We start from the raw sequence: 14,195 nt of genomic DNA, 5'->3' as shown, positions 1-14,195 counted from the left end.
TAGATGCTAAGAACTGTTAATAATGGTAATATCAAGGTATGGAAGCTAATGCAACTCAATGGGGAAGGGCTGTTGATTAAGAGGGAGAGCAGTGAGTGGACATTATTAAGAAAGATTTGTTCTGAGCTTAGGTCTGAGGGAATTAAGTGATAAGTAAATATCACTGGTCATGGCCCCAAGACAACAAGAGGACAAGTATTAATTTATGAGGTATTTGCTTTACTGTGGATGATCTCAGGATCTAAGTCAGCTGGAAAACATAACTGCGTTAGCTCCTGAAGATCACCAAGAATTTAATGACATGCAAATACAGACAGATACCAGTTCAAATAACGGTGGGAGGACAACTTACTGAGATATCAAATTACAGATCTAGCATAAGGATACTGGAAATACCTTGGTTTCTCATAATGGAAACTGAACTGCATAACAAACATGCTAAAGAAAAGATCACACGTACAGAAAATATTACAAAATCTATCCCAATATAATCAGAAAGATTAAGAAAGGACTACTGGAGAAGTTCCTTCTTAATAGTCACATATATAATAAACGAAGACTTAACAATCATACGGTAGAATCCTATACCACATTTTTTAAAATGTAAAGGGAAGACCCACAACTTAGTTCCAAATTATAAGCTACAGGTTACACATACGATGGGTTGCCTTTAAAAGACAAGATTTGTATCACTGACACATGAATCAAAAATGCAGCATAAATCTACAAATTACCCAACAGCAAATTCAGATATAATCACAATATAGTTTCATGGTACCTACAGTATCAACTTAGCCAAGTGGGAGAACTAAACTACTTAAAAGAGGTAATACTAAAAATACATGATATTAGAGCCATGGAGAATACCAACAAATCTTGCCCCCAAACTGTGATGACCTTAATTGTGTATAACATAGCTAAACACGCGTTACTCAAGCCTGTACGCAAACTTTCTACACAAACGATGCCTGTTAAAAGAAAAGTGGCATGCTAAAATCCATTTAAATAGAGCCAATTTTCGTTTTGACAGGTTGGCAGCAGGTGCGGGAGGGTGGTGGCTAGGTACACCAGCTGATCTATGGTTTGTCCTTCATTCAGTAACTGACACTTCCATATACTCACCACAAAACCAGGAAAGTTTGTTCTCTAAAAAAAAGCTTAGTGAAATGTTATTGCATCAATCAGCATCTTATTTACCTGTGAGTTAGTTACAAAAACTGAAAGTTAATACCAAACGGGGCATTTCTTTCTCTCTCTCTCTCTCTTTTTTTTTTTTTTGTTAGCACGTAAGATAATTTGTGTCATAAACAACTAACTGTAAATCCTCTTACAAATTAGACACGGAAAAGATGGAGGAAGAAAGCAAGTCATTAAAAGTATTCAAATAGAACAATTCAGAAAAACTTGGAACTATTGATGAACAGATCGGTTCACTTCCCGAAATGCTGTCAGCCCCCTTTTCAACACTCAGCTTAAAAAGCACCGTCCCAGAGCCCGACTCTTCCATCGGGTTTTCTGGGACTTCCGCATTTCATTCCCTCCCTAACGGTGCTGCAGAGCCAGCTGAGCGTCGACACCCCCTTTCCGTGCAGAGCCATGAAAAGCAGCAGAGCCTAGTGAACGACTCCGAAGTTCCAGTGGATACAAAGAAAGCAGCACGCCACCAACTGTTCTTCTAACTACGTAAAAAAAATCTGTATCGATTTATAGCAGCCTTTCCAACCTGCAGCACGGCACACATCACATCACCAGCCAGGGGCACCCCTACGAAGCTGGGCTTTTCTAAAAACAATAAAAAGCTGGGGGAGGGAAAAAAGTGGAATTCGTTGTCCATCTGCTTCCCGTGAGTCCACTGAAATTTCCGAAAACCGCAAGCTAATTTCCAAATATCCAGCAAACATTACGTTTGTCAGCGCTGCTCCCCTGCATGCGTACACACGCGTATATGCTCATCAAGCTCAGGCGTCCGCTAAAGAAGAAAAGCTTACAACGCAAGACGCAGAACCCATCACCTCTCCTTCTTTCGAAAACCGAGTAACTAGACAGTGAGCACCCCGGTGTCGACTAGAAGATGACCGCGACCGATTTCACCCACCTCCCATCACGGATGTAAAAGCTAAAACATTACGTCAAAAACACGTTCATTGGCTTCAGAGATACTCTACCCTGTGGCCAGCACTTACCTTCTTCTCCAAGGCTGCACATGACTTAAAGACGGGTAGAGCATGCATGGTAAATGTCATGTAGAACGCTGATTACAAAAGCTAGTTCTCGAACGCTTACAAGTAATATAGTATTACTTAATGTAAAACATTGGAAATTCAAATTAAAATCCTGGCTAGCCTGAACTCCCATCTTAAATGAAACTTAACAAAAATGAAGCAATAAAAATAATTCTTCAAATCAAAATATTTTAACAAAAAAGAAATATAAAAACTGATTTGCACAGATGTACTCTTTTAGTTTATAAGGAAAACCTCATTTAAATTAGGCTATTGTCCATTAAAAACAAAACAAAACAAAACAAAAAACAAGTTCTTTACAGGCATCAACACGATTCCCTATAATCTAGCCACTACCCTAATCAATATATATCTCCATCCCCATACTGTCTTTGCTGGTGGAAATAAAGTCTGCCTTTTCCAAATTTAAACTAAAATGCTTTCTTTTGGGTAGAAAAGGACTGGGTGATTTCTCATTACATCTAGCCCCAGAAGCTGGGATGCTACCACCAGATGCTTTATCTCATTCATCATCTGTGATCATTTGCCAAGTGGGAATTTCTTCACCTTTAACTCTTGTACAGACACCTCCGTTCTGTATCACTACAGAAAGCAACAGGCTAGGCAAAGCACAACTGTACAAGAGAAACACCTTTCTGCCACAAAACCCATCAGCTGGGTAATAAACCTTGCAAATGGACCCAGAGATACTTCCAGATGAAAGAGACCTATCCAGAATAAAGCCCTAAAAAATTAATAAATGACAAATACATCTGACATCTAGAAAGTTCCCCCCTGAGTCTTAATATAAAGTAGAACAAGCAAAAGTAACAGGTCTTTTTAAAAATCTTTAACTCATTACATTTCTAAATCAGCACATTAATGTCTTACTGGTAAACTTGATGGTCTTTCTTGTTGTATTAAGTTCAAGTCTTCGTGGTTAGGTTTTCCAGGAGCCAAAGGAGGTTGAGACCTAGTTCCATAGCCTTCCTGAGACATGTCCTAAACAAACACAAATATAAAGCACTTCATAAATATCTCAATGAAGTTGTAACCAAAATGAAGCAAAGGCTTATCACAAACTATCAATTTACACTGCATTTAAGCGGACATAGAAATATGTTCTAGCTATCATGTAACTTTATCAAAAGTAGAAGCAAATGACAAAGCAGTGAATCGTCAAGAGCAAAAAACATTATATACACATATGTACACATATACGTGTGTATATACATATATACATATATGTGTACACACACAACTAAATTTATCATGACCATACAAACTAAACGCCATATTTGAGTTTTGCAGGAAGGTAACAGTCAGTAAAAGATGGAGAAGGAGGTAAGCTACGACCAAACTCTCTTTAAACCAGAGCAAACCAAAAGTTCGTGTTATTGTTTAATTCTGATTTGAGCTGAGCTGCCTTTAGCGTTACCTTGAAAATGTTAACATAATTAATGAAAACTTTATTATCAACTGACTTTTAGTACGTCCTCTCGATAACCCACAAAACAACATCATTATTAAGCTCACGGTATCCTGGGGTTTCTACAAAACCAATAAACGCTCATGTACAGAATTCCATATGTTCACGTGGCATAGTTTCCAGAGAAGCACAATCAAGAATAAAACAGCAGTAGGGAAACAAAACACACCCAGAAAACCTGCTGAGGTCTGAGAAACTTATCATTAACATGGCCTTTCTGGCATCCTGTTGAACACTTTTCCAGGAGGTATTCAGCATGGTTTCAGTATTATACTGAAATACTATTATAGAAACCAAATACCACACCACACCAAACTTACTGTATACCCAATCTCGAGCTGTTTAACTATGTATGCCCAGCTACTAAACATTCTACCACCATTTGCACCCAAAGTCAAACAGCAGCACAGAATGTAAAATACTTATTACAGCATGTCTTAATTGGCGCTGAAAGCTGAAAAACCAGTTTCTGATGGGACAGGGAAAAAAGAATGGAAAATACCACTTAAAAGTAAAATTCTCTCCCTTTCCCTGTCAGTGTTCGTATTAAAGAAACATTATATACAACTTCTACTTCTCCTGTTAAATCCTCAAAATACTACTTTAAAAATTAATGTTTATTACTTGAAACCCTATAAAAAGCTTCTGCTGCCCCACCCCTTTCTCACACAGTATACGCTTAAAATTACATGGTTTCTTAAGCCAAGAAACTTTGGACCAATAGCTAGTACTACAAAGTATACAAACTGTACAAACCAGATTTAAGTAGCCAAGCACTGGTTTTAAACAGGCTCTGTGGTACGAGCATGCCTACAATACAGCATTTCCCAAGCAACCCTTCTGTCCTTTAAATAAATCTACACACACACATACACACACACACACACACACACACGCACGCACACACACGCACGCGCACACACACACAATTAATCAAAATATCTAACCTCTAAAAGGAATGCATTATGCCCAGTCAGTACTATGCTTTTGTAAGAGAGTTAAATCCCAGTTGTCCAGGTTTTAATCTGGTAACAGTGAGGTGAGGCCTCAGTGAGCACATGCCATCCAGGACACCCAAAAGGGTCTCTTCAATCTGGCTGCCAGCAGAGGGGAACAATTGGGCTGTGGGGGACAAAAGCCAAGGCTGAAAGATTATTACCGCTCTCGCTGCCCACCCCCCTGCCCCCAGCACCGGCTCTTCCGGACCCCAGACCTCCACTTGTCACACAGACATCCCGCTGGGTGCCCTGCAGGCGCCTTTAGATGAACAGCAAGGATTTCAAATCAAGTGGGGCACAAGGCCTCCATTCAGGGCCTTCACCCTGTTACAAAAAACCCCACAAAGGTGCTGGACAGCCTCACAATGGGCAAACAAATGAGCAGACCCCCCCCCCTAGTTCCTCAAATACACGCGTGTGCACACACACACTTTATGGGCAGTGCTCAGACACTTTTTTCTTTTTTCTTTTTTTTTAGTAAACTTCAGTTAAGAAACAGGAACAGGCTCACATGCCCTATGCTTATTAGCCTTTTAAATTTTTTTTATTTTCTCTCTGTAGCTAAATGAACTGATTTTTAAAAGAGTTGAAAGAGACCATTACAGCAGTAATGAATACACATTTCAATTTCGATACTGTCCCCTCTAAAATAAGCAGCACTGAACTAATAGACTAGGAAAGCTATCAGAAAATTTTACTATGGCCTTGCATTTCACTTTTTAAGGCTTTAAAAGTTCAAAATAATTAGATTCCACCAAAGTCTCAAACACTATTCCTAACCACAAGAGGCTTTCAATTATTAAATTCAGTTGGAAATAAAACTGAAACAAAATTTAGTGAGAATGGCTGAAACGGGAACTTGTTCTGCCTCAATTTGTGTTGAAACATAAGGATTAATTTAACTGAGGAAACATCCAGAAAAGGTACCAAGGTTTAACCTAAAACAATCATCATCTGTATATAAATCAGCCTGGGACTATAAAGTCTACATTTGGCAGCTTTAATAAAGATAGAAAGGTTATATTCCATAACAAACCTGAGCTTTTTCCCCTTCAGAGCTATATTTATTTTCTAGTATGTATTTATTTTCACCTCAAGAAGAGTAGTAGTAATGAGTAATTTAATAGACAATATAAGAGGGCAATGTCAGTATCAGGAAATAATGTGTTCAGCATTACATTTTATAAACAAATGACAAGATACAACCTTACATTTAAAAAAACTTTTTTTAATGTTTACTTTTTTTGAGAGAGAGACTAGAGCACGAGCAGGGGAGGGGCAGAGAGAGAGGGAGGCACAGAATCCAAAGGAGGCTCCAAGCTCTGAGCTGTCAGCACAGAACTAGATGCGGGGCTCGAACCCACAGACTGTGAGATCATGACCTGGGCAGAAGTCGGACACTTAACCGACTGAGCCACCCAGGCGCCCCACATTTTTAACACATCACTGCCATCTCTGGTTATTTACAAATCTGAACCCGTGCATGCTAGTGTGCACGCTAGTTTACACACACATTATTCTGCATTCATCTGCCGTGCATATGCACGGCCATGGCCATTTAAAAGAGTATCTCACTCTAATAATTCTGCAATGCAAAAGAACCACACGTGCGGAATGTGGTTTACCCTTTCAGAGTTCTTTATCAATATTATTTTTCTTCGTCACACCCACAAACTTTTACCCATTGATGGATTCTGGTTTTAACCCTCTTTATGTTATGAGTCAAAGAGTCGAAGGTAAAAAGGAGACTGACTCAGGAAACAACAAAGGTTTGTGAAGAGTTCGCGGGTAGGGGCACGCACGCATCTGTTCCACAAGTGTTCACCTAGGTATTTAACAGACGTGGTAGGCGTCTGCTGAATGCCCAGGAGAGAACACTCCTTTTGCTGGGTACTTAACATCTTACATTGTGAAGCACGAGCAGGTACAAAACACTCGTGTCCCACTTACATTGTAAGGAAGGATAAGATCACAACTATCACGTGGGTGTATCATAGAGGCCAAGAGCCCGAGTGCTCCTGTCTTCTTTTATGATGAAATGAATTAAGTACTAATGGCAACACAAGACTTGAAAGAAAATGTAGAATAAAATGTCAAGGACTCTTTAAAAAAATAAAAAAGGGAAAATATTCCCATGGTATGAGTTCAAAAGATACAAGGTGATAAACAATGAAAAGAATGACTGTCTCCTCCACAGGATGCCCTCCACAAGGTTATCCTTCCACAACCACTCAATGCATTACCAAGTGTAAATGTGAATTTAAATCCTTTCTCCTTTGTTTCTCCCATACACAGCATGTGTTTGGTCCCTTAACAATAGACCATACAGCTCATTCCATATCTGCACCTAAATGTCTATTCTTTGTGTCCTGCTACAGAGTACTCCATTATTTGTCAGAACTGTGACTTATTTAAGCAGTCCCCTACTGATGGACAGTTAGGTTGCTCCCAATCTTTCCCCACCTCATACAACACAATGATAAAATCCATGTGCGTTCATCTTCGTGTGAAGTATTTCTGTGGCATAAATCTCCACGAGGAGCATTTCTGCCAGACGGTTGGTACCTTTAAATTTTTGACAGAATCTAACAAAGTGCTCTTAACAAAGGGACTTTCGGTCTACATTCAAGGCCATCGTTCTGGAACAGAATGAAACTTCACTAAGTTTCATAAGATATGCCTAAAGCCATTATAAAAAGCAGGAGAGCAGGGGCAGGGGGAGTGGTAGGAGGACTGGTAGACAGTAACAAAAAGGAGAACAAAAACTCAAGAGCATGTAGAACAGAAATCAAAGGAAGATGGAGAAGTAGACGGGGTGAAGGGTCCTACACACACCGACAAATGGTATACAGGGTGGGGGAGGATGAGGCCAGGAGCCAGTGGAAACCGGTCTAGAAACCATGGTGACTTTTGGGTGACTTAAGAAAGATTTCTCCAATAATCGCATGAAGTCCAGGTGTGTTACCAAGAACAAAGATGGCCACTTACTACTACTGCAATAATCCAGAGTGAGATGACAGGATTTGAATGGTATCGTAACGTCCTGCAACATCTAGGTCAGAATAAGTTTCCTGCTCCTTTTTTCTCCCTGCTTTCGGAACTGCCACCATCATTTCCAACTGCTAACGGGGAAAAGAAATGGCATATAAGACACTGTCGTGGGAGGGAAGAAGGACTGGGACTCCTCCACAGGGTGCACGCCTGATGGCCACACAGGGTTACCAGTCACACGAAATCACGACTCGGATCAAGAAACTTAGCATGCCATTGACCTCCCTTTTAGCGTATAGGTAAAAAAATTTAACATATCCTTTCCCAAAAGAAAGCAATATAAGTCTACAAAACACCCACTTCGTAATGGGTGTTCACAATCACCCCCTCCGCCAACCCAGGAACACGCTGAAGGAAATACAAAGACAGCTGACATTTGCAGGCAGGGCTCTGTGACAGGTTCTGTGTGCTGTCCACCTTTACAACAAACCCCCGAGATAGTCCCTTCCACCATCTTGTTTTTACCATGAGGAAACAAAACCTTAAGTGACTTGCACAGCTAACATCTAAGCACTGGATAGTGTCTCCATGTGATGGACAAATCATTTCTTTCCTAAGCGTCCTCCGGAGGCCACTGGAAACCTCACATGCTATTACATACTAAGTATTTAATATAATTTTAACTTTTTTAAGGTATTCCATATATTCTCCTAAACTTCCCTTTCAAAAATTATGAACCTTGCAAATTTTATATGTGGGATACTTCCAAAATACTCAATTACAATACTGTGAATAAATATTAAAATTTAAAACTTCCGCAAATTTGAATCTAAGACTACTTACTCTCTCTACCATGACCATGGAATAAAGTCCACAGGTCGACAGGAAAGACAGAAAGAGACCCGCGCCGCCTTCTCGCATTATGTTCACGTAAAGCTCCTCGGCCAGTTCGGCTCTTCCGAAAACTGGCGTCGCTCGGATCTTTACCCCAGCGACTCCACGCTGATCCCTTGGGGTGACAATTCCTCTACTTCAAGTCCCACATATTTTAACGGCACTATGAATATCTCTACTTGAGGGTAAAGTCCCTTCCACACATCACGTCGGGAAAGTACTCTCCTCTTCGTCCTCCAACCTGATGGTCCTCTGTCCGGTCACCGCCCCATCTACAGGGGACTTCTCAGAGCCATCCCACACACCTTTTCATATCTTTCACTATCCGCAAGCTTCTGACCCATCGAGTCACTGTCAAAGCCACAGTCTTCGTCTTCCCCCACCGACTGCCAGGCCCTGTACTTGAGCCGCTTTATATTATGGCCTGTGGCCGACTATGCCACCAGAACTGACTTGGCTAAAATTCAAATGGTCGTGGCACCCTATTGCTTGGAAAAGGCCTCAGTGCCTACAGAACGAAGCCCGCGATCTTTGGTCTGGCACAGGAGAGTTCGGCAAACACCCTCCAGCTGGCACCCAGCTTCAGCTGGGTCTTCCCCCGGCAAGCCCGCACCTCACCCCCTCACCCCCTCGACTGTTCCCAAGCTCTCGGGATGCCACGTGTCTGCACGTGCAGCTCTTCAGTCTGTCCTGGTCCCGGAGGGGTGCCTTTCTTTCTGGATCTGCAAAGCATCTGGCTGTCCTCAAGAGCCTGCTAAAAATGATCTCCAGCATGCCCCCAAACAACGACCCTCTTCAGATGTACTCCTCCTGAAGAATTTACAATGCTGTATTTTAACTATTTGTGTATCTCGTGAACTGCCCTCTTACTTCCTCCTGGGTTCCCAGTGCCAAGTGCAGACAGGCACTCAGGAAGGGGCTGGTGAATGAATGATTGACTGAATGGCTCTGAAAAGCTTACACTTAGAATTAGACACAGAAATACAAAAATAAATGTAGGAGGACAAATACCTAAAACCGAACAAAACTTGGGCTCATGCCCAAGAATATTTATCCTGGTAACAGCTACACTGCCTGGTAGAATGTGCTACAAAACACATTTTGTTGTTTGTCACTGGCAGTCTTGAATGCAGTAAAAAAATAATAATAATAACAATTGAGAGAGAGGAAAAAGACTATGGTAAGCATCAGTGGTGCCATCAAAAAAGAAAGAAAAATCAAGACATTCTATACTTCCTTAATGAACAAACCAGTAATGAAATATTCTTGCCAAAAAAAAAAAATGATAATGAGCTTGATAAAGCCTATCTAACCACCAATTTATAGGAAATAAAAAGGACCAAAAAACATGCTAAACCATAGCAAATCAATCAGCAAATCTCAAACTGTAGGAACCTCTACTAGACATAAGACCTACTTTCTTCAACAAATGAGTTGCAATAGTTACAAGGAGAGAGGGGAAGAGAGATGGAGACGGAGGAAAATCCTAGAGATGAGACTGTACCAACCAACTCTAAGACTGGACCTTAGATCTTTATTCAAACTATCCTACAACGTAAATTAAACCTTTATTCCATTTGTGAGGCTACAAGAAAACTGGATAATTGGTATGAAATTTTGCATTTTAAATGTGATAACTGTATTATGTTGATGTTTCCTTTTTAAAGGCCTTTATCTTTCAGAGATACATACTGAAATATTTACAGATTAAACAACACACTATCTGGGACTTACTTCAAAATAACACTGAGGGTGGGGGTTGGGAGGTGAGGGAAGAGAGTATAGGTACAAAGAGACTGGACGTACAACTCTTAAAACCTGAGCAATGGGTGCACAGGGCTCCTGTCTACTCCTGTTTATGTTTATATTTTCCATTTAAATGAAAATGGAGTGAATGGCATTAAAGACCATCTGTGGGGCATCCACCTTCAAGATTACAAGAACTTCTCCCAAGAAAACCCATCAAACATAGATCATTTACTCTTTCTTAACCCCCCTCCATTTTAACCTGTTTGCTGTACCACTTAATCCTAACCCTTAGCTGTCTTTTAATCCCTCCATAATCTTAACCAAATTAACCTCGCCAGTTTCGTCCTCCCTAGCTCTCCAAGGTCAAACCTGCCCAGATTGCTGACTCGGTGAGCCTTTCTCAGTTTCATCCCTTGATCAAGCTGTCCTGATCTCAGCTCCAGCTGCACCCCTGGCCCCAAACCGACACTCTGACCCTTATTTTGGTCCAGCCTCCAACACGACTTTTCCAGCCACAAACCCCTCCAAAGATCATGAACCTTCAAGTCAAAGAAACCCAAGATCAAATTCCAGCTTCTAGACTATTCACTAGCTGTGTGACCCTGAACAAATTTTTCGGTTCAGTTTCCCACTCTAGAAACATCAATATTGGATTGAGCTAACCTGGGAAGGCTAAGGGTACAACGTGCCCTTGACACCCAGGGCTCATGTACACGAGCAGTGCAGTGCTCTGGGACTAAGGGCTGAGAGGACGTTTCACACCCGTGACAATTAGTATCTGTTTAGGATACTGGTAAGTCACGTTAATTCTCTTAAGTCCATACCAGTACTTTCCCCTGCATCGACCTTTAACCCTTGCTCCAAAAATCTTTGATAGCAGATTTAAAAATCACATGACCAAAGCTCAAATGGTTTTTGACTGCTACTGATTCCATAGGCAGATTCTCAACTTCAGGTAAGTAAAGCCACATAACCTGGAATATGCCACACACACTGATTGAGTATAGATCCGGCTAGATTCAGAATGCTGCGCGTTTTCTACCAATTCAAAGGCATAATTATTTCCGAAACTTTAAACCATTCTAGGAAAAGGACAGGCCTATACAAGCGACTTTATATTTTCTTACTGATGTGTCTCATCATCAGTGACAGCAGCATCAACACCACCGTTGTAGCCTGCTGTTGAGGAGGACGCTGCCCTGGCACAAGACCCCTGTGTACCTGAGGCTGGGGCAGCCCCTGGGCTTGCAGGAAAGGGGAGCTCTGAATGGACTGGAGAACAGAGGGAACATGGCCACTAAGAGCAGCTGCCTCCCCTACTCTACTTAAGCCGGAATCCTGGAGGCCATGTCCTCTGGCATGTAAGACTTTGGGAGAGCGTCTGGCCTTCTCTCGGTTTTTGCCAGAACTTCTTTCTAAACTAACAGGGGACCCAGAATGCAAAGGGGAATGTGGCTAAAATGGCATTTCCTAAAATACCAAAGAGAAATAGGAAGATACTCAACAGCTAAGGACTAAAATAATTAAGATTTTTAATAGACTAATATATTTTAAAAAATCACAAAGCCAAAGGAGACACAGTAAACGTCCAGTTATGCTTTTTGTTACACACACACACACACACACACACACACGCACGGATTAAAAGAGAACTCGAGCTCTTTAACTTATTACCTAAAGAATTACCTTCCTTATCCACAAAACCAAGACATGAGGACTTACCTCCAAGAGCTGTATTAACAATTAAAGGAGAGGCTACCTTTAAGCAATTAGCACTGTGCCTGGTACATTTAAGGCTCAATAAACGTTAGCCATCGTTATTTATATTCTTTAAAACCACACTGAAGAAGGAGAAGCAAAGTTTTCATGGAACCGCGGGGGCTTTACCTTGTGACAATCGCACTGATGGTGATGAGGACAACAGCAGCTAACAATTATTCGAGATTTGCTATTTGCCAGACACTAAGTGCTTCATTCATCGAAAAAAAGGGTCTTTCCGTCTGACATGAACCTCATGAAAGAAGTATTATTTCAGAGAGGAAGAAACTGAGGCACAGAGCTTGAGGAACATGCCTACGGTCAATCAGTTAGCAAGCAGTAGAAGTGGGTTGGGAACCAACATATTCCTTCCCCAGAGTCCTCACATTTAACCGCGCTCCCACTCTGCTCCTCCCACAAGGGCTATTTTCTGGACGCCACCCCATAGCTGCTAGTTCTCAACCTGAGGTTGGGGTTCAGGAATCTCCATTTTTAATGCACTGCCCAAATTAGCCTGCAAAGTAAGAACTGTCGACTAAAGACAATGTAGTATTTTCATTAAAGCTTGATAATTAAGAAATTGCTACATTGTGGGTTTTAGGGTATTATGCCATCACCTAGCAGTATCCTTGGTGGAAAATTTTGCTGTGTCATTAACAAGAGCTGGTTTCCCATGCCTTGATGGTTGGAAAATAGGTAGAACATGAGTCTATCCAGCCCTTACCTATCCTGCTGTCAGGAATGGTCCTATTACTGTGACCACAGGAGCAGCTCAAAAAGGTCACCATCCACTTTGGAAAGAAGCAGAGTTGGCACGGGCCTCACATCCTCTCTGACCGCTGACTCTTACTGCCAAATCCCAAACCCCTTCCTCCCTGGACCAGAGAGCTGACCGCTCCAGGCACACGAGCCAGAGACCTGGACATTCGGGGCTGCAACTCACATTTAGGGCCCGAGTTCTCAAGCTGGAGGGAAAGGGATTTGAAAACTCCCCTAAGACGGATTTTGTGTGGTGTATGTATTTTTCTGGGAAGAGGATCCCTAGCTTTCACCAGATTCTCAAGGACCCTCCAAAAAGCTAAAGCCTAAAAAACTAAGAGGGATAATAATATCAAAAATGGGACTCGCCAGTAATGAGAACATAATTTCATAAAGATTTAAAACCAGAGTAGCTACAATCTTTATCTAAGTAACTGAAATAAAAGTATAATTACTAAAAATTCCCAAATACAGTTTGTGTCCAAATTGTATATGCAATAAACCTTAGGTTGCCTCCAGTCTAAAAAGTTCTCTGATCAGGACACCTTGCATTGTTAGACACAGGCTTTAATTAAAGGAGTAGCATGAGGGACGCAAATGGCATGATCACAACCTGCTGAAACAGAATTTATGAAACCCATATGCTGTATAAACAGGTAGAGTTTGTTTTCGCCAAAGAGCAAAGGAAGGTGCCAGAAAGATCCTGCCTCGTGCCTGTCTTGCCAGCTCATCCCTAAAGCTGTACAGGGAATCACTTTTAAAAAGTTCTCCCTGAAATGCTTTTGGACTAAAAGCTAAAACTACCAAAGGGCAAAAAAGAAAGAAGGCTAGAAAACAAACAAAAAGTGGGGTGCCTGGGTGGCTCAGTCAACTAAGCATCCGACTCTTGACTTCAGCTCAGGTCATGATCTCATGGTTCCTGAGACGGAACCCTATGTCAGGCTCTGTGCTGACCACGCAGAGCCCGCTTGGGATTGTCTCTCTGCCCCTCCATATCTCTCTCCCTCAAAAATAAATAAATACATATTAAAAAAAAAGAAAAAGTAACAGAAAAAACATAACAAAAGAAAACAAGAGCCAGCTCTAGAGGACTTTGTGGCTGTTGTTTTGCATTGTACCGGTAACACTTTGAAAACTCAAGAAGCAAAAAGGATTCTGTTGAATTTTTTTTTTACCATGAACACGTATTACTTTAATAACCTTTAAAAAGAAGTAAAATGGATCATTCATTTGGTCTATGAACTTAATTCTCTTTCCCCATTCCAGTTGTCATTTGTAGAGTCCCCTTCCTATCACCTTTACTAATCTTCAATGAAAAGTAAACAGAATTCAGGC

General features: G+C 41.2%; 1 protein-coding gene across 8 annotated transcripts in view; it reads right to left on the bottom strand.

Moving 5' to 3' along the window:
* The window catches only part of ARID1B (AT-rich interaction domain 1B), a 447,008-nt gene that overhangs the window by 279,183 nt on the left and 153,630 nt on the right, over positions 1–14,195 (bottom strand). For all 8 annotated transcript variants that reach the window (XM_042987379.1, XM_042987385.1, XM_042987380.1 and 5 more), the window contains exon 4: positions 3,114–3,224. In XM_042987379.1, the coding sequence (XP_042843313.1) occupies positions 3,114–3,224 (111 nt within the window). The remainder of the gene's footprint in view (positions 1–3,113; positions 3,225–14,195) is intronic.

The sequence above is a fragment of the Panthera tigris genome, chromosome B2 (assembly GCF_018350195.1).
Source record: "Panthera tigris isolate Pti1 chromosome B2, P.tigris_Pti1_mat1.1, whole genome shotgun sequence".
Taxonomy (NCBI): domain Eukaryota; kingdom Metazoa; phylum Chordata; class Mammalia; order Carnivora; family Felidae; genus Panthera; species Panthera tigris.
The sequence above is the reverse complement of the archived record's forward strand: the minus strand, read 5'-3'. Positions and strand labels throughout refer to the sequence as shown.